At 37.5% G+C, this 21,435-nt stretch overlaps 2 protein-coding genes across 3 annotated transcripts; one reads left to right on the top strand and one right to left on the bottom strand.

The window, feature by feature from the left end:
- On the top strand, positions 1 to 11,880 carry GEMIN2 (gem nuclear organelle associated protein 2). The gene is made up of 10 exons (XM_026664463.2): positions 1 to 223; positions 1,034 to 1,118; positions 1,778 to 1,867; positions 4,861 to 4,920; positions 5,506 to 5,619; positions 6,382 to 6,426; positions 7,929 to 7,997; positions 10,481 to 10,591; positions 10,970 to 11,028; positions 11,649 to 11,880. Exons 1-10 carry the CDS (start codon positions 102 to 104, stop codon positions 11,686 to 11,688), a joined length of 795 nt encoding a protein of 264 aa, XP_026520248.1. The 5' UTR covers positions 1 to 101; the 3' UTR covers positions 11,689 to 11,880.
- A 3,845-nt stretch (positions 11,881 to 15,725) lies between these two features.
- TRAPPC6B (trafficking protein particle complex subunit 6B) lies at positions 15,726 to 21,328 on the bottom strand. Of its 2 annotated transcripts, XM_026664466.2 has the most exons (6): positions 21,106 to 21,328; positions 19,661 to 19,728; positions 19,046 to 19,163; positions 17,806 to 17,889; positions 16,630 to 16,723; positions 15,726 to 15,984 (listed from the first exon to the last, which is right to left on the bottom strand). In XM_026664466.2, the coding sequence occupies exons 1-6, from the start codon at positions 21,199 to 21,201 to the stop codon at positions 15,953 to 15,955; spliced, it is 492 nt and encodes a 163-aa protein (XP_026520251.1). In that variant the 5' UTR covers positions 21,202 to 21,328; the 3' UTR covers positions 15,726 to 15,952. The 2 variants fall into 2 exon arrangements, with proteins under 2 accessions (XP_026520251.1, XP_087807987.1); XM_087951861.1 differs by lacking the exon at positions 17,806 to 17,889.
- Positions 21,329 to 21,435: the final 107 nt, after the last annotated feature.

Genomic DNA, 21,435 nt, shown 5'->3' on the forward strand with positions numbered 1-21,435 from the left:
GATTCGCCAGCCGCAAACGTGGCGCCGCCAGGAGCGTCGGGATCTCTGCGCGTGAGCGTTGCCAGTGCTGGGCGAGGCCGCGGCGCGCTTTGAGCGGCGCGATGGAGTCTACAGTGGAAGAGTTGATGCCCCGCCTCTTACCTGTAGAGGATTGCGAGCTCGCGGAAGACTTCGACCCCACGGTACCCCCCCGAACTCCCCAAGAGTATTTAAAGCGGGTCCAGTAAGTTTATTGGTCGGTGGTGGCGTTCGCCGTTGGATGGGAAGGCGGTTTGGGGATGGGACTGCGCTTGGTTGAGTGGGCGAAGTGGGATGGGGTCAACCCGGCGCTAACATGTATATGAAATGGGCGCTATATTTATATTTACTCCTATGCGGGAGTAAAGCGCGGGAGTAAAGCGCTTTTTCTGTAATGGTGAACGGTTCTGGTAGGACCTGACAAGGTACTTCAGAGATTCGCCTGAGTATAGTGTTGCTACTGGTAATGCAATATGGCGGTTTGCTTTGGTGGTGCTGGGATTTACTGCATGAATATAGGATAATACTGAAATGCGGCTTGGAATCCATTCATATTGGCCTTTTCATTGTGATTTTTCGGGGTTTGCTAATTTGTGTGTGTGTGTGTGTGTGTTTAACTCAGTAATATTGGTTCTCGGCTCTTCTCCAAACAATAAATAAGACATGCAGACCTAGTATAATTAAATGATCTGCAAAGCTTGATTAAATGGAATGAAAAACACTTGAAACATTTTTGCATTGTGCCGTGAATCTAAATCAATTTTAAAACTTAAGTTCATTACGGCAGCATTTCAATCTATATCCTAGTTTTGTTCAAACTGTAATCCATTAGAATAGAGTCTTTGACATGTAACAATCCCATCCACTTTGTCTTATTTTGAAAAACTCAAGACTGATAAGCAGGCAAAGCTGGAATAATTTTTAAGGATTTGCCAGGCTTAATTCTTTAATTCCTAAATTAGGTTTAATTAGAAATCAAAAAACACTTAAAATTGCAAACATTTTTATTTTGTAGGATTGAAGCTGCAAAATGTCCTGATGTTGTTGTGGCCCAGATTGATCCCAAGAAACTGAAAAAGAAGCAGACTCTAAATATTTCAGTAGGTTTTTAAAAAATCATTATTATAAACATTATAAAGTACAAGTATACTTCTCATGGTGATTGGATGTGAACAATATAATACTATTAAAAGATTGCCATAATCCATCTGCATGGTGGCTAGTCCTACAAAATGGAAAAGGCTGTTTTAACATTGAATATGGCATTCTTTTATTATTAGAATTTTTAAACAGATAGAAGATAATTCTATTTTCTATATTTTTTCTGTTTAAGAAAAAAGATTAAAAAGTACAGTAAAAATAAGAAAAAGGAAAATATTTAAAGAAGCAACTTCTTGATCTTTCTTACAGCAGTTACCAGCATACTTAATATCACTCGTCTCCTTAACAAGTTACATCACGTAATTCATGTTTTCCCATATTTGATCTTTTTCAAGCAGAAAATTCAAAAATCATCAAGGCATTTTTATCCATTTTTAATAAAAAAAAGTTAAAATGTTTCCAGTCTTTTAGAAAAATACTTATTGTTTTCTCCATGATCAAACAGATCAATGTTGCCATTTAAGCAAATTCTTTCATCTTTACAGTACAATCCTTCATTGTAGGTAGTCCTGCATTTTTGGAAAAAAAAATATGTGTTTGTGTGAATTAATATGACATTCTTAATATTCTCATTGTGTTGCCTGTGTTTTTTTTTTAGCTTTCAGGGTGTCAACCTGCTCCTGAAGGATACTCTCCAACACTGAAATGGCAACAGCAACAAGTGTCTCATTTTTCAACCATACGCCAGGTATACATACATACATGCAAGTATACAAAAGTGATTTTATGTTGAGTGTTTCTTATGTGCTTATTCTGGTCTTTACAGCCATAATTCCCATTTTTAGGAAGCTGGCACTTTACTACTATTGTTGTTTGCTATCAGTGAGATTTTCCAAGGTGTAGAACTCATTGGGTGCCTCTCAGCCAACTATGCCTCACAAACTTGATATTATGGGAAAAGTTAGGTTTTATACTGCATTTACGTATAAATACATATGTAATAAAATAGTACTAAATGCACTAGTACTAATATTCCACTTTAAGGCTTAAATATCAGTTATAAAGTGAATACCAAAATAAAATAACAATTTATTTATAGAGTTTGTAAAAACAAAGGTGACACTGGATAATATACAACAGGGTTCTGCTAAGTGGTCAATATCAATCCCCAAAGGTCGTAGGATTGTTGGTTGTTATGTCGAGTAATCTACAGTTATATTTACAATCCAAGATGCAAACTTAATTCAAATCCAAACCAATGATATAAGAATTATTAAAGTGGCATCTAAGAACATGGGCAGTTTCAAGCAGAGTGGTTTTGTTGCTATTATGGTTTGTTGCATAGTCAGCCAGATGTTCAAACTCAATTTGGCATTTTTGTCTTGCTATCAAGTCCTTCCAAAGGATCTGGGATAGACAGATGTGGATGTTTGATGGTGTTATTGGTCATTGTTGTTTGCAGTAATAGAAAAGTAATATGTATTTTCTTGTAATAAATGCTTAGAAGATCAATGAACAGTTTGAAACTTTATGAAGGGGGTCATTGAGAAGAATGTGGGGGCCCTGGTATGCAGCATTAAAACCAAAGTTAGAATAAAAATCCAAATAATATACACTGCTCAAAAAAATAAAGGGAACAACACAATGTAACTCCAAATCAATCACATTTCTGTGAAATCAAAATGTCCACTTAGGTAGCAACACTGATTGACAATCAATTTCACATGCTGTTGTGCAAATGGAACAGACAACAGGTGGAAAGCATAGGCAGTTAGCAAGACATCCCCAATAAAAGAGTGGTTCTGCAGGTGGTAACCACAGACCACTTCTCAGTTCCTATGCTTTCTGGCTGATGGTTTGGTCACTTTTGAATGCTGGCGGTGCTTTCACTCTAGTGGTAGCATGAGATGAGGTCTACAACCCACACAAGTGGCTCAGGTAGTACAGCTCGTCCAGGAGGGCACATCAATGCGAGCTGTGGCAAGAAGGTTTGCTGTGTCTGTCAGCGTAGCGTCCAGAGCATGGAGGCGCTACCAGGAGACAGGCCAGTACATCAGGAGACGTGGAGGAGGCCGTAGGAAGGCAACAACCCAGCATCAGGACCGCTACCTCCGCCTTTGTGCAAGGAGGGACAGGAGGAGCACTGCCAGAGCCCTGCAAAATGACCCCCAGCGGGCCACAAATGTGCATGTGGCTGCTCAAACAGTCAGAAACAGACTCCATGAGGGTGTTATGAGGGCCCGACGTCCACAGGTGGGGGTTGAGCTTACAGCCAAACACCATGCAGGACATTTGGCATTTGCCAGAGAACACCAAGATTGGCAAATTCGCCACTGGTGCCCTGTGCTCTTCACAGATGAAAGCAGGTTCACACTGAGCACGTGACAGACGTGACAGGGTCTGGAGACACCATGGAGAACTTTCTGCTGCCTGCAACATCCTCCAGCATGACTGGTTTGGCAGTGGGTCAGTAATGGTGTGGGGTGGCATTTCTTTAGGCGGCTGCACAGCCCTCCATGTGCTCGCCAGAGGTAGCCTGCTTCCATTAGGTATCGAGATCCTCAGACCCCTTGTGAGACCATATGCTGGTGTGGTTGGCCCTGGGTTCCTCCTAATGCAAGACAATGCTAGACCTCACGTGGCTGGAGTGTGTCAGCACTTCCTGCAAGACGAAGGCATTGATGCTATGGACTGGCCCACCCGTTTCCCAGAACTGAATCCAATTGAGCAAATCTGAGACATCATGTCTCGCTCCATCCACCAATGCCACGTTGCACCACAGACTGTCCAGGAGTTGGGGGATGCTTTAGTCCAGGTGTGGGAGGAGATCCCTCAGGAGACCATCCGCCACCTCATCAGGAGCATGCCCAGGCGTTGTAGGGAGGTCATACAGGCACGTGGAGGCCACACACACTACTGAGCCTCGTCTTGACTTGTTTTATGGACATTACATCAAACTTGGATCAGCCTGTAGTGTTTTTTTCCACTTTAATTTTGAGTGTAACTCCAAATCCAGACCTCCATGGGTTGCTAAATTTGATTTCCATTGATAATTTTTGTGTGATTTTGTTGTCAGCACATTCAACTGTGTAATGAACAAAGTATTTAATAAGAATATTTCATTCATTCAGATCTAGGATGTCTTATTTTTGTGTTCCCTTTATTTTTTTGAGCAGTGTATGTCCAATGTTGTAAACAAACTCAAACAATAAACAAACTCAATTTACAATAAAAACAACATCAGCCAATAGAACTCACTTAGTCTACTGGCCCAAATGCCAGGGGAAACAGCCAGGTCTTTAGTGCTAGATGAAAATTTAAAAGGATTGGGACCATCTAGATGTCAAGAGGGATTGCCTTTCTACAGGGTAGACACTTAAACAAAAAGGTTAGAATTTCTGGGTCCAACAAAATCACTTATTTAATAAAGGGAATTTGAAGCATGCTATCCCTGCTAAATCCTTTTTAATAATAGGATTGTGATCTGATTTAAATTTAATTGATTGTATAAATGAAGGTAATAATTAAATCTCCATAGGGCTAAGAATAGCCACTCTAAAGCAGAATGTTTATCAATCCAAACGAATAGTTCAGCAAGCATAATCATAGAAGAGGTATTTTTGTTGTGTGAGAGAAGAATGCCATTTCTATGTATACTGTCTGCCACCTGCAAATATATGTTAAAGTGATCAAATGTTTGTTAATTAGAATATTTTAATTGATCAAATGTTTATCTTTTAGAGTGTGAACAAGCACAGGGATCACTGGAAAGCACAGCATTTGGACAGCAATGTAACAATGGCAAGTAAAATATATTTTCAGCATACTATCAATTTACATATAAGATTTTTTTTTCTTCTGTTCCAATTGTATCAGATTCTCAGAAGCCACCTAAACAAGTCCATACAGATTTTTTGTCAATGTTTTTTCAGAAGTGCTTTGCCATTCCCTCCTTCCTAGGGCTGAGAGTTCCCCACCTGGCTTTGTGCCTAAGACAAGATTAGAACTCAGTTCCTGGTTTCTAGTCTGATGCCTGCAGTCCTACACACTGAGGTTCAAATAGAGTTCAGAAGTTATATTTGGTTCATGTGTAGGCCTTTATATATACATTGACAGCATTCTTCAGCTAAAAATATGAAACTTTTTCCTCTGGCAGCCTCCTTCCCCTCCCCCTGTTTTGTGGGTGCCTTCTGCTACTGATGATGCCCAGCCAGCCCAGCCCTGGATCTCCTGCGTCAACCCTCCGTTAACTATTTTAAATTAAAAATAAAGGCTGCAGAACTTTGGATAAAGGAAAATATTTGTGGGAGGGGGGGAAAGAACAAACCCGAATCCATTTATGAAATAGGAAACATAACTTGAGTTGTTGTTTTTTTAATTGTTCAGCCCACAACAGATGATGAGGAAGGTTGGAAAAAATTCTGCTTAGGTGAAAAGTTGTATTTAGAATTAACAGATCAAATCTCAAGTGATGAAAGTCCAGGAATTGATTATGTACAGGTGAGTATTAAATCTGTCCTAAATAATTATATCACCTTTAAATAGATATATTTTGATCCAGAGTTTGCATGCATGTTCTGAAATATTGTATTGAAGATTGTACATATGATCATCCTTAAAATATTTACAATATAATCCCTTATCCAAAAAAATGGGTCTGTCTTGTTGCTGCATATACCTAAAATATTGATTCTATATATTAAATAGAAAATATTCAGAATCCCAGTGATACTAGCAGCACATTTGGTAGGGTTAAACAGGTCTTCTCAGTGGCCACACTACCCTAGGAGCCATTTTAGAAAACTATTACTAAGAAGAATAACATTATTGTATTGGAGATTGTATTTTTGGTGGGGTATTTCTCTTTCAAATGAGCTTAATTATGTACTGGTTTTACTTGTGGGGAATATGGTTATGCATATACATTAGAAAAGCAGGCTTTGATGTTTAGATAAATAGATATCAGGAACTGGTTTTGGAAATGTAAACTTCAAGAGAAGCAAATAGTATTTGTTGCATATATTTCTAGAGTTTAATTACATTATGAAAGCCACACAGAAGTTGGCATAAGATGCGCAGCTATGTAAATGTTTTCAATAAATAAAATTTATTTTAACAAAGCTCTAAATGTTGGAAATATCTATACAATCTCTCCTAAAAAATGACAATTGCACACTAGTGTTCAGATCTGAAATTAATTTAAGTATTTAGGTTTCCAACCATTTTTTAAAATCCAACATATTTTTGTTTCTTTTCATTCAGATTGGCTTTCCTCCATTGCTGAGCATTGTTAGCAGAATGAATCAGGTACTTTACTTTTATTGTCGGTTTCATTTCCATTCAGTCTTGGTGTGGTGAATCTACCTTTTTTTCTCTACCTGCCTCCATAGCATGCTTCAAAAACCTGAACTTGGATAGAGGTAGTCCTTGACTTTCAATCATAATTGAGCCCAAAATTTCTGTTGCTAAGTGAAACAGTTAATTTTGCCTCATTTTATGACTTTTCTTGCTAGAATTATTAAGTGAATCTGACTTTGACTTTATCAGAGATTGCAAAAGGACACTGCAACCGTCATAAATATGAACCACATGCCAAGCACTTCAATTTTGATCGTGTGACTATGGATATGCTGCAATGGTCATAAGTGTGAAAAAATGTAAATCACTTTTTGTTGTGCTGTTACAACTTCAAATGGCCATTAAATGAATGGTTGTAAGTCCAGGACTATTTGTAATCCCAAATAGAAATGTATTGCTCAAGATCTGAAGAACCCTGAAGATTCTTAGCCGTAAAATAGTGATAAGTATGTTTTAAATATGTTAGATCTAAATTGTTTTGTAATAAGAGGAAAGATTTTTTTAAAAGGCCCATAAAAGATGGAGGGACACAAATAATTTTCTATTTCCCTTTTTGACCTGCTAGGCTGCAGCTAACAAGGCATCAGGAATTTCAGAGAGTTCAGTAAAGTAATATTTGCTTTGTTGATGGCCAAATTTTTATAGCTCTTCTATCATTTATTCAGATATAGACGGATTGTTTTAATTATATGTGTGTGAATTTTCTACACTTACGACAGCTAACAACAAATTAACATTTTACACAATTAAGAATAACCATTTCTTAAGAGATTCTCCAGATGAATTGTGCCTTTAAAAGCTTCTGGAAAATTCCCACTGAATCTATCTGCTGAAGAGAGGCTGTTCTGTAACATAGCTTCTTTGATGGAGAAGCAATGTTTTCCGGCCTCAGGTTTCTCTCAGATCACTTACTAATAATCATAATTATAATAGAAAGTATCCTAATAGGAATCAGTGACATACATAGTTATTTCCCTTTTTATATAAATTTATATGATCCCCTTTCACTTGAAACAAAACAATTTTCCATTTTGCTGTGAACATTAAAAAAATGATTAGGAGAGCCTATAACCCAAAGAATCCAGTAACATACCTTAGAAAAGAGACAGTGTTACAAAAAAAAGATGTAAACAAAAGATTAACAGAAGGGGTGAAAGTTTGATTTCTTTTGTCTGTAATCCTAATGGATCTTTTAATTTGCTTTAATATATAAAAACTATAGTATATATTTTCATTATACTATCTTGCTTACTTTTCAAAATTCTTTTTTGGACAAGCTGTTTCAGCAACTATTTCATAAGATTAAAAAAAATTACTTTTTTGTAGTAATTACTCATATATTGAATTCTTCTAGCATTTGTATAAAATGTCTAATTATAAATCTGTGCAGTGCACTGGGAAAGAACAAACCACCATGCAAAATTGTAACAGCTGTTTTTCTATTCTAAAAGGCAACAGTGACCAGTGTCTTAGAATACTTGACAAACTGGCTGGTGGAAAAAGAATTTACTCCAGAACTGGTAACTTGCAGTTTTATGTTATAAGAGGCATTATCCCCATTGAAATTAAAATTGAAGGAAATTAATTGGTTTATTAATAATTGATTTTAATCTGGAATTGTCAACATGAGTACTTCTCTAGCTTTGAATAAACCTATAAAAAGGATATGTCCCCCTAAAATGAGTGATTTAAATGGGCTCTTAGAATTTTGAATTGCCTTCATTTCTTAGTATCTATATTCCTTTCATATTGATTCAATGTATATCATAGTTGTATAAAAATTGAATTAAAACCTGTAACTTTTAAATTGCATCTCTAAAGCTAAATTTTAAACCTGTTTGTTACAACATTGAAGAGTATTTCAATTTCTATACTGTAGTTAGTTCATGCTGTACACAAGACTCGACAAAGGAATAGCAAGTCAGCACCCACTGTACCCTGAATTGCTTTCTCAGTCCTTCTCATTAAATTTTTTTATTTGAATACAAAATATTATAGTTCTCATGTGAAATCTGTAAAACAATTTACCATTTTCACACAAAGCCTCATAAGCCATTACTGTACAAGGTTTTTAAAATGTGTACTGGCTTTGTGCAGTCATACCCAGATTCTGAAAAGACTGGTCCTCTTTCATCTATAAGTTCTATTAAATATCTGCATTAATTGATTTTGATCTTTGTGCCTATTTACCTGTGGTCTTATCACCATGCCTTCAAAAACAATCTATTTTCCCTCCAAGTGAAGTTTAGTGGTTTCTTAAAATCTCATTTAAAAAACTTTAATAACAAAACTAAACCTAATTACTGCTTGAAGCAGGGACCACTAGGAAATCCCAAATCTGTATTGAAAATACACTGCTCAAAAAAATAAAGGGAACACTTAAACAACACAATGTAACTCCAAGTCAATCACACTTCTGTGAAATCAAACTGTCCACTTAGGTAGCAACACTGATTGACAATCAATTTCACATGCTGTGCAAATGGAACAGACAACAGGTGGAAAGCATAGGCAATTAGCAAGACATCCCCAATAAAGAAGTGGTTCTGCAGGTGGTGACCACAGACCACTTCTCAGTTCCTATGCTTTCTAGCTGATGGTTTGGTCACTTTTGAATGCTGGCGGTGCTTTCACTCTAGTGGTAGCATGAGATGGAGTCTACAACCCACACAAGTGGCTCAGGTAGTGCAGCTCATCCAGGATGGCACATCAATGCGAGCTGTGGCAAGGAGGTTTGCTGTGTCTGTCAGCGTAGTGTCCAGAGCATGGAGGCCCTACCAGGAGATAGCCTTTGTGCAAAGAGGGACAGGAGGAGCACTGCCAGAGCACTGCAAAATGACCTCCAGCGGGCCACAAATGTGCATGGGGCTGCTCAAACGGTCAGAAACAGACTCCATTAGGGTATTATGAGGGCCCGACGTCCACAGGTGGGGGTTGTGCTTACAGCGCAATACCATGCAGGACATTTGGCATTTGCCAGAGAACACCAAGATTGGCAAATTCACCACTAGCGCCCTGTGCTCTTCACAGATGAAAGCAGGTTCACACTGAGCACGTGGCAGACGTGACAGGGTCTGGAGACGCTGTGGAGAACGTTCTGCTGCCTGCAACATCCTCCAGCATGACCGCTTTGGCAGTGGGTCAGTAATGGTGTGGGGTGGCATTTGTTTAGGCGGCTGCACAGCCCTCCATGTGCTCGCCAGAGGTAGCCTGACTGCCATTAGGTGCTGAGATGGGATCCTCAGACCCCTTGTGAGACCATATGCTGCGGTTGGCCCTGGGTTCCTCCTAATGCAAGACAATGCTAGACCTCATGTGGCTGGAGTGTGTCAGCAGTTCCTGCAAGACGAAGGCATTGATGCTATGGACTGGCCCGCCTGTTCCCCAGACCTGAATCCAATTGAGCAAATCTGGGACATCATGTCTCGCTCCATCCACCAACGCCACGTTGCACCACAGACTGTCCAGGAGTTGGGGGATGCTTTAGTCCAGGTGTGGGAGGAGATCCCTCAGGAGACCATCCGCCACCTCATCAGGAGCATGCCCAGGCGTTGTAGGGAGGTCATACAGGCACGTGGAGGCCACACTACTGAGCCTCATTTTGACTTGTTTTAAGGACATTACATCAAACTTGGATCAGCCTGTAGTGTTTTTTTCCACTTTAATTTTGAGTGTAACTCCAAATCCAGACCTCCATGGGTTGCTAAATTTGATTTCCATTTATAATTTTTGTGTGATTTTGTTTTCAGCACATTCAACTATGTAATTAACAAAGTATTTAATAAGAATATTTCATTCATTCAGATCTAGGATGTCTTATTTTTGTGTTCCCTTTATGTTTTTGAGCAGTGTAGGAAAACAAAAAAGAAAAACAGATGACAAGGTAAATGGTTTGCATTGTTGCCAATAAACTGACATGGATGTGTTCATAGAGATACAAAGAAGCAATGCAAAGATAATTTTATCTTTAAATTCTTATTGCAATTTCTTAACATTTCTCTAGGGCAGATGGCTTTATGCTTTGTTAGCTTGTCTGGAGAAACCATTATTACCAGAGGCTCACTCTCTAATTCGACAACTGGCTAGGAAATGCTCTGAAGTGAGAGTTCTGGAGGTAAGCTGAATTAGTTGATAATTGAAGAGGAATATTAGAAGATCCTGATCATGCTAATAATTTGAAGCCATCATTTCCTTGAAATATGTACATTTTTCATTTGTTAGTTTGATATTTCAGAATGATAGTCAAAACTTGAGAAAAGGACAATACCAGTTATACTAACTGTTCAAAATGTTGACGTTGTTTAGTCTTTGATGAATTTAATGAATATCTAAAAGTGTTTTCTAGAAGTATGTTTAGTAGAGCTATCAATCACAGATAGTTGCCAAAATGCATCGTAATTTGTTGGAAATTTGTCACAGTTGTTGACATAAGACAATTGCTTGAAATTTGGAGAAACAAACTACTTAAATACTTTTCTTCCCTCTAATGCAGGAGAACAAGAATGATGAAAAAGTATCTGCTCTAAACTTGCTGATTTGTTTGGTTGGAAGGTATGGCAAATTAATTTAATTAGTATACTAATTAAAGAAATCAATCTCCACCATTATTCTCAAGTCTGTACCATTACTTACATGAGCATTGCTTTGCAATAATAATTGTAATTTTACCCAACTCTATATTTTGTTTCTTTCCAGAGACTTAAAAAGGAGTAAATCAATTGTTGGATTATGTTATATAATATTACAACATTCATTGGCAATAATATACAGCCATATCATTTCTCTTTCTCTGATTTCACCTGTGCCTTTCTCATGTCTCCTCAGTATTATGTATTGTAAAGAGACGAGTGCTTAAAATTGCATAATAAAATACAATGATGATTGCAGCCTCTTTTATAAGATCTCTCCATGCTGTCCTAGCTTCAAATGCTAGGCCTTGAATCACATGATCTATGATTCCATGCAAAGATCAATTCAGGGTGTCCTGCATTGAAACACACTGAAGAGTAGTTAAAATAGTATAATTCTCATATCAGTATCCAACTAAATGGAAATCGAAACAAGCTATACAGTGAAATACTGCCTTTCTTTCTTACATTTATTCAAGATGTGTCTTCAAGATTATAGTAATATTTGTAATATTCGTGGATTTTTTTCCTCCCACCTAACAGGTATTTTGACCAATATGACCTGGCTGACGAGGCATCCTGATAAACATCTGAAAACTATACATGCACAAGTTGTTAATCTTTCACAGGCAGGCAGACAGGCAGTACTTTCAGATCGAAGTATGAAGAATGGATGCACCACATGTTCCAATGTGACCTTAGTGGATACTTGATTTTTTTTAAAGAAAATAAACTGATTTTAGCAAGTAGAGATGTTAATAAAATATTTTCTTACAAACTATTGTCCATAATTCAGCTTGTTTGATCTACATACAAACTATGTGTCTCTCTTTGAGGTACTACACAATGAATCAGTGTCTTATTAAAACCCAGAATTAAAGCAAACTAATCAAAAAGGCTATTTATGTTGAACAATAACATTTTAAAACATTTAAGTGTAAACATGGAGGCTTTAAAATACTGTCTTAATTCAGACAATGAATCCACATTGTTCTCTTGGAAACACCATGGAAATAGTTTGCCACTGCCTTTCTTCAGAATGTTTCTCAACTGTCCAGTCTACCCTAAAGCTCTGGGATTTCTTATTTGTCCCCCCTTCAAGTCTGAACAAGGGTACAAACCTGCTTAACTTCGAAGAACAACAAAATTCACCCAGGTGTTCCCAGCTGCTATGATCCTTCCGTAAATCCAGTCCTGATACCAAGCTGATCTATACAACTTCCTTTGACTAATAGGTTGACAAAATCAAATACTAATTCTGTATGTAGAATTGTGGCAAAGCCTGATCAAAGTGGAGTCCTTGGTATTGTCAGATCTTGGTTGTTGGCTTGCAGATATTTAACTACCCAACTAGATAATATCAGAGAGCACAAGGACTCCATAATTCAATCCTGATCTATAGGTGAAACTCAAAAAATTAGAATATCGTGCAAAAGTTCATTTATTTCAGTAATGCAATTTAAAAGGTGAAACTACTATATGAGATAGACTCATTACATGCAAAGCAAGATAATTCAAGCTGTGATGTGTCATAATTGAGATGATTATTGCTTACAGCTCATGAAAACCCCAAATCCACAACCTCAGAAAATTAGAATATTGTGAAAAGGTTCAATATTCTAGGCTCAAAGTGTCCCATACTAATCAGCTAATTTAGCCATAACACCTGCAAAGGGTTCCTGAGCCTTTAAATGGTCTCTCAGTCTGGTTCAGTAGGAAGCACAATCATGGGAAAGACTGCGGACCTGACAGTTGTGCAGAAAACCATCATTGACACCCTCTATAAGGAGGGAAAACCTCAAAAGGTCATTGCAAAAGAAGTTGGATGTTCCCACAGTGCTGTATCAAAGCACATTAATAGAAAGTTATGTGGAAGGGAAAAGTGTGGAAGAAAAAGGTGCACAAGCAGCAGGGACCCCAGCCTGGAGAGGATTGTCAAGAAAAGGCCATTCCAAAGTGTTGGGGACTTTCACAAGGAGTGCACTGAGGCTGGAGTCAGTGCATCAAGAGCCACCACACACAGATGGATCCTGGACATGGGCTTCAAATGTCATATTTCTCGTCAAGTCTTACCTGGGCTAAATAAAAACAACTGGTCTGTTGTTCAGTGGTCCAAAGTCCTCTTTTCTGATGAGAGCAACTTTTGCATCTCATTTGGAAACCAAGGACCCAGAGTCTGGAGGAAGAATGCACACACTGCAAGATGCTTGAAGTCCAGTGTGGAGTTTCCACAGTCTGTTGATTTGGGGAGCCATGTCATCTTCTGGTGTTGGTCCACTGTGCTTCATTAAGTCCAGGGTCAACACAGCCGTTTACCAGGAGATTTTGGAGCTCTTCATGCTTCCTTCCACAGACGAGCTTTATGGGGATGCTGACTTCATTTTCCAGCAGGACTTGGCACCTGCCCACACTGCCAAAAGCACCAAAATCCGGTTCAATGACTGTGAGATTACTGTGCTTGACTGGCCAGCAAACTCACCTGACCTGAACCCCATAGAGAATCTATGGGGAATTGCCAAGAGAAAGATGAGAGACATGAGACCGAACAATGCAGAAGAGCTGAAGGCCACTATTGAAGCATCCTGGTCTTCCATAACACCTCAGCAGTGCCACAGGCTGATAGCTTCCATGTCATGCCGCATTGAGGCAGTAAGTGCCGGAAAAGGAGCCCAAGTATGTACTCAAGTATTGAGTACATATGCATGCTTATATATTTCAGAGGTCCGATATTGTTCTATGTACAATCCTTGTTTTATTGATTGCATGTAATATTCTAATTTTCTGAGACTGTGGATTTGGGGTTTTTATGAGCTGTAAGCCATAATCATCACAATTATGACAAATCACGGCTTGAACTATCTTGCTTTGCATGTAATGAGTCTATCTCATATATTAGTTTCACCTTTTAAGTTGCATCACTGAAATAAAAACTTTTTCACGATATTCTAATTTTTCAAGTTTCACCTGTATATGTTAACATTTACTATAGCCATCTTAAATCAAACTCTGAGCTGCTCCCAATCAGTAATTAAAACAATACAACATAATACATTAAACTATAAATATTAAAAATCCAGCAACAAGCTGAAGGTCCCAACATCCATGTTAAATCATCTAATTTACCTCATCCTATCCCACTCATAGGGGGATATCCCCCTTCATACTTTATAGAAGGGTAGAGGCCTACCAGACTTCAAGGTATCTGTGGAGGTTCTCAATAATTCAGGTCAGTTGCCTGAAAGGTGTTTTTTCAAAAGGCAACTGGACTTTGTTCTTTTAAGAAGTTTTGCTTCTCATCCGAAGAAGCTTCTTCAGTTCTGTTTCTTCAATTCTTCAGAACTGAAGCAGCTTGTTGGATGAGAAGCAAAATGTCTTCAAGGAAAAACAGTCCAGTTGCCTTTTGAAAAAGCACCTTTTAGACAAACTTCAAGGAGTTCCACAGAAAAGCCATGCTTTTTAGATGCCATAAGATTGCAATGTTTAAGGGAGTAGGAGTGTCCCACCCTTTCTGATCTGGTAGGATGAGTCCTTTGGAAGAGGAAGTCCCACAGATTACTTAGCCTTGTGCTGTAAGACTTTAAAGGTAATAAGAGATTGGACTGCACCCAGAAGGAAACGGACAGCCAATGAAGGTCACACAATGTTATGTGAGTAAACCTAGGAGCTCCCATCACCACATGCACCATCACATTCTGGACCAGTTGTAACTTCCAAGTCTTCAAGGGCAGTCCCATGTAGAGCATACTGCAATAATCCAAACAGCTGGTAACCAAGGGTTGAGTAATTGAGCAAATTTCCTTCCAGTCCAGGAAAGGATGCTCCAGAATCATCTGTACATAGGATCTCCTAGCCATCTGCAAATTGCACACCAACTATTGCAATAACCTTTTTCATAAGATTGGAAACAGATAAGAATGAACAATAAATAAGCCTCTGTTGCTAACATGCTAGATTCTGACTATTACGTCTGGCAAATCCTTAACTAGTCCACATCAATGACTGCATCTTTCTGAGAGATGTATTTAGTTATGAGCAAAAGGTTACTTCTTGAATATAAGGTGTTCGATCATTCTGTCTTCTTGTTATTGTATCCATGTACTATCAATTTCAGTTTGATGAGCAGGGTTTCTAAATACAACTCGGGTATACTCATTGGCAGTTTTGATGTTACCCTGCTGCTACTTCACTGTTTTTAATTCCAATATGTCAAAACCATTAATTTGAAGTTCTTATTTGAAGTGTCAACCTTACAAAGAAAATCCAGTAAATCAAAATGTAAACTCTAGCAATGCATGAGACTTATCTGTATTACTTCAATAACTAGCAGACAACACCTTATATACACCCATTAAATATGATTTGGAACAATAACTACCTAGTTCAAGCTTAATTGTTAGATTAACATTGTTTATGTAATTTTGAAACTTTCAGCTAGATAAGCAAATGCAGCATTTTAAAAACTATGCAAGATCACTTGAAGCAATTTTATTGTGTATGGAATATATCTAAACTCTTTCTGGAAGTGAAAAGCAGGAGTACCATTCTCAGCTCTATGGCCCTTACCCATTTCAATACTGCAAAATTGAAATTATATAAGATTTGGCTATATTTGGCTTAGCATTTATTTAGGATATTTTATTCATCCTTACAAACATGAAACATTCATATTCATGGCCACAAATTGTAGATAATTAAAAATCTACCAGCAAATTATGAAAAATTGCACTTAATCACTTCTGGAAAAAATGTATTTGACAAATAATACAATAAAAAATAGCTTCATGTGCTTTATAAATAAAATACAGTTCATTTTGCCATTTTACAGAGCAACAGAATGAATTTTATATTTACATCTTCTGTATCATCACCTGAAATTTACCTGCAAACAAAAAAACATGTTAAGGAATATTTGTTTTATCAGAAACAACCTTATGTACTTCTATAAATTCTATTAATATTCAGGTTCATTTCAATTTATATTTTACAATGCAGTCTGTTCACTGCCTTGATGAGTAGAACTTATCTGGAGTCAAGTATGAGACTACAATCTGTTTCCTTCTCAACTGATTACTTTCACATTCTAAAAATCTCATTATTTCCTATCTAAATTTGAACATAATTCAGCACTCTCTATTTTCATACAGTTGTCAAACAGAGAAACTACCATAATTGTAGAAGCTAGTAGAGAACTAGTAGGTAGCTCTGATTCCTGGTGCTACAAATATACTATATGCAGCTTTGTACCACATGTAGAGAAAAACTCTCTCCAGACATTTGGAAAAGATTTGTGAATTGAAACAGGTATCTTGTTCAACTTGACAATTTTAGCTGAACATTACTGCCAATAACTACTGTTACCTTATGCATCTTAGGCATCTCATTAATTTTACATTAAGGTACAGTATACTTTTCGGTTCTAGTATCTGAATTTTCAAAGCAATTGTTTTGTAATTTCACTTATTTTCTCTTACAATTACACAGGAGAACAGATTTATCTCATTTTGCTAATACAGCACATACTTACATGCAGGCATTGTTGAAACTTCAGCTGTTACAATACTCTTTATTCCCAAATTTGATAAAGCACCTCTAATTAGTCCACATGTAAATGCCAAATACTGCAAGATATATCAAGGCAGAATATTCATGGTAAAACTCTAATCTCAAAATACAGTTAAAACTTATACTTATTTTTGTAGCCTGGAAAGAGAGAAGCATCAAATTTCAAACAATTAATGATTCAATAAGGTAAAAGTTGGACAGACGCACTTTTAATTATATTTGCTTCTGTTTCAGACTTCATTTAAAAATATTTATCATTATTCCCAGAAGGATAATAAAGTACAGCATAATAGGGCTATAATAGTAAAGGGATGGAGGGAATGTATTGAGAATGGAAAGGTTTGGGACTTGATCCATTTCTGAAACATAATTTTTTATCTTTCTGCCCAAGTTCCAATGGAAGTTATACCATATTATTGCACACCTTAAAGGTTATCAGAATAGGAAAAACAATAGCCAGGGTATGTAGGAGATTGGAATCAGCATACCCATTTTGAATGGCAAGGGCCATTTGGCTCTTTTTCCAACAACAAAATAAGGTCTTTTAACTGTTACATTTTTTATACATGTTTCCCATCCAATATTTATCTTCCAAATTTCACACAACAGTCTCACAAATTAAAAATAACAGTATGGTGGTTATATTGTTCAAAGGTAAAAATAACATTTTAACCCACGTAGAATTATTGGACTGCATATGCTAGCACAATATCCTATGCCCTTCCCAAATTTGTCCCTATGCCTCGCTTTTAGATTTTGCAATACTCAATAGCAAAGACTGGAGATATTTCTACTCACATTCCATTGAATCAAAACAGAACTCTCCCTCAATTGGATGTGAAGAAGAAAAGATTGGCAGGCACTACACAGTTCCTCATTTTACCAGGCTTTAGCTCCTCATATATTCAGACAAATCAACACAGTATGCATATAAGGCCTAAAACACAGGTTGTATATGATGTATATTATGCCTAATATACATGTTACCTGTGCACATAAGAGAAAGAGAAGAAGCAGGAAACCACAATTTCATCTTCCTCCCGACATATGTATGGAGACACAGAGCCAGAGGGCTTAATAACAATCTATTAAGAACTGACATTTTAAAGCTACTTTGACTATAATACAATACCCATACCTTAGGGGCATGTTCCAAATATTGCTTTCCTGCAGACATTTGAGTCAATAGACGAAATTTGTTATCCTGAAGTACATAGATACCCTGCAGAAATGAACATTTTCCACTTTAAATTTTTTAATATATTTATATCCTGCTATTCATTTTAATGTTACATTCAAACATTTCTTAGAAAGCTCTGATCCACATATCAATATAATTAGTTAAGATTGCCAGTATGTAGCCAAATTAAGAGTTTGTACATTTTTCATTAGGGATGCATTTGCAATTTTGCTACTATAACAATGGTCCTTTTATCCTCAATCAACTTAGAAGTTTTCAACCTTTAAAAATTAATCCGTCAGTGCCTAGTTTTCAGAGTTTTTAAGTCCAACTGGGCTCATGTTCCAAAAAATATGAGAGAATCAAGTCAGTGTTTAAAGAAAGAGACTTTTTAAAAAACTTTTAAAAGGTTTCAGATTAGTAGAAAATAACCAAAGGTTAGAGAAGTAGGGATTTTTAAAAAGGTAACAAAGGGGTAGAAAGGTGACTAGTAATCAAACATGACCTAAGAAATTTGATAGGAAATAAAAGATGCATTTGAAAAGCAGAATATAAACATTGTACTAGTGTACACAGGCAAACTGAGATCTAGATATGCCAAATGAAGTAGTAATTTGCACTTATAATTTTATTATGACAAGAAAGACAAAAAGAAACTCTCTTATTACTTAAAATCTTCAAATCAATGTTTCATGAGAAGGGGATTGTTAGCTGACTCAAACATTTAGTAGTATGTTAGCAAGTGATTTACTATGCATCTATATGTATTTAGCAGAATTGGGATACATCCTAGATTCACAGAAATGTAGACATTTCTTTTGAGCGTAGAAGAAATGTCAACAGAAGTCAGTGGATTATGCTGTATAATGTATCATTAACTTATTATAATGATTAAACTGGCCATAGTAAACTTCATATTAGCAGATTAATTTTTATATTCAACAATTATCACTATAAATTTTTATTAATGTTTTTAAGATTACAATGAAAGTGTAGGAAAATATTATCCAAGACTATAAATACTGCTGACGCTCATCAAGGAGAAAAATAACTGCATTGCTGTAAAAATAAACGTGACTCCTATAACATCCATTTACCTATGCGCTGAATTGAAATGTCTGAAAAGGAACAGAATAGCGCAGCAATTGAATATAGTTTGACTCCTTGTTCTACAAGTCATTATTCATTCTTACAATACCTGATGATTAGTCCTGAGATTATCAATTTGTTTTTTGAATACAGTAGTCCAAAAATCTTTGCAAATAAACTTCATTATATCTAATTCATCTTTGAATCGGGCAGTATCTTTTGTGAACCTAAAGGAAAGGAACCCAAATAGCAACAGCACTTAATCATCTTCATATAGGGTAGTACAAACAATAATTTCCTTGACATTAATTATAAAATATAACAACTTATGTATTTTATAATGATAAAAACACCAATCCAAATCACACTCTTCCTAACTGGCAATATAAGATCTAGCTTTAGTATTTTACTCTGGTCCTTTAAGAAGGCCATGGCCAATGGCCATACTTAATTTTAGAAGCTCACAGGACTATAAACTGGATAATGTCAACAAGAACCCCAAAAGTTTATTCTTAGTGTAATATGCCTATTTTAGGCATTGCACTACAGTTTCAGCTATTTACCATTCCAAATAGATAAAAACAGTTACATTTTTAGCCAAGGTGGTCCAAGGACTATAAAAATGGGATTGGGGAAATAGCATTTGACCCTGGCACCACAGATTACACAACTCCATGGTAAAAAAATAAAAGTAGTCAAAAGAGAAAATAAACACTGCACTCACCTTTCTATTAATCCTTGTCCTACTCTAAATCCCATGTTTTCCAATTTTGTAATACAACGTCCATTTTCCTATAATTACAAAAAGAGAACCTTGCAGTCATAATCTATTTTAAAATGGTTTTAAACGCTTCTACTTATTCTCTCAACTATTTTAAAGTAGAATCAAAATGAACGCAATTGTGACATTTGTCATGTAAGAGCAATACATCTGAGATAAACATTGCACCTGTTATCCTTTTACAGTATTGTGCTAATAAGAGACAATTGTTAGTGTTTGTAGCAAAAACACAATCATGGGGGATCAGAAAGGCTGGTACTGTCAAAATTGCAGGGGTGGGCGGGTGTACCCAAAGCCACTTCACTGGATATCAAGATAAATTCCACTAGCAAAAGAAACAAGACTGTGTCAGCTTTCATAAAAAGTCAAGTCTGTTGGGCTTTGCCTCTTCTGTAGTCATCCAACAGGACTGGCAGGAATAGGGATTTACAACTCCTCCAAATGTGAAGTTTTTGTCATTCATTCAAGTGACAGAATCTACTCTATCCCCCCCAAAAGAGCAGGCATTATGCATTATAAGAACGGAACTTCATAAATAAGTACACATAGTCCTCAGCTTGTAACAATTCATTTAGTGACCTCTTGGAATTACAACAGCACTGAAAAAAGGAATTTATGACTGGTTCTCACACTTGTGACAATTGCAGCATCCCTATGGTCACGTGATCAAAATGCAGACACTTGGCAACTGACTCCTAGTTATGACAGCTGCAATGTACTGAGGGATCATGTGATCAACTTTTGTGACCTTCTGACAAGTAACTTAACCACCGGTGTTAAGTTACTAACTGCGGTAGTTCACTTAACAAGGGTGGTGAGAAAGGGTGTACAATGGGGCAAAACTCACTTAACTGTCTTGCTTAGCAACAGGAATTTTGGGCTCAATTGCAGTCACAAGTCAAGGACTTATCTGTAAAAGTAAATCCATACATTTACCAATAGAAAAATAAGGTGGGACATTTTTTAAAAAAAAATGAACCAGACCATTTCTTTGGGTAGAATAAGACTATGACAACAAACCATGTTCTGTTCCCTTCAAATCATCCCTCCCACTAGTATTCCGGGTTACCCAGAACCTCCACAGCCGACGACGGGAAGAGAAACGTATGAATCCAGCGGTGCCCACCCTCCTGTTCGGATTTCTCCCGAAAAACCGCCGGGTTCGCCGTCTAAGTTATCTGTTCTGCCCCTGAAACCTGACAGAAACTGCGGGCAGGCCCCCCGCCGCACGACCCCCAAAGAGGCGCCCCGCTTGCTCAGCCTAAAGAGCTGTTTGGAAGTTGGAAGCAGCCCTGGGCTCTTCAGGAGGAGGAGCAGCTGGTCTCAAACCGGAATCCCGAAGGGCTCCCTTCTTTTTTCCTACCCGCGAGAAGAAACTTCACACTCACCCCATCGCCTTGCTCGGCGGCGCGGTAAAGCCCGGACACCATTTCGTTGTGCAACAAGAGGAAGAGAGCTTCGTCCGCCATCTCCGACTTATTCATGCCGAGCTCTTCTCCCGCCTAGAGAAGAGACGACCCAGCCCCAGCCCACCCTGATGCAAACCGAGCCCCCGGCCGCTCCGTTGAGAGCCGGGGCCGCGTAACAAGGCAACCGGCGTCAGAGAGTTGGGGCGGAGTTTCCGGAAGCTCAGGCCTCGGTTTAGTGACCGCACCCGGCGGATACTGAGAGTAGGGCGCTCTTCTAACAAACGCGGTAGTAGGCAAGGGGGGGGATAT

Source organism: Notechis scutatus, chromosome 1 (assembly GCF_049901735.1).
Source record: "Notechis scutatus isolate UNSWTSFEM ecotype Mainland chromosome 1, rNotScu1.2, whole genome shotgun sequence".
Classification (NCBI taxonomy): Eukaryota; Metazoa; Chordata; class Lepidosauria; order Squamata; family Elapidae; genus Notechis; species Notechis scutatus.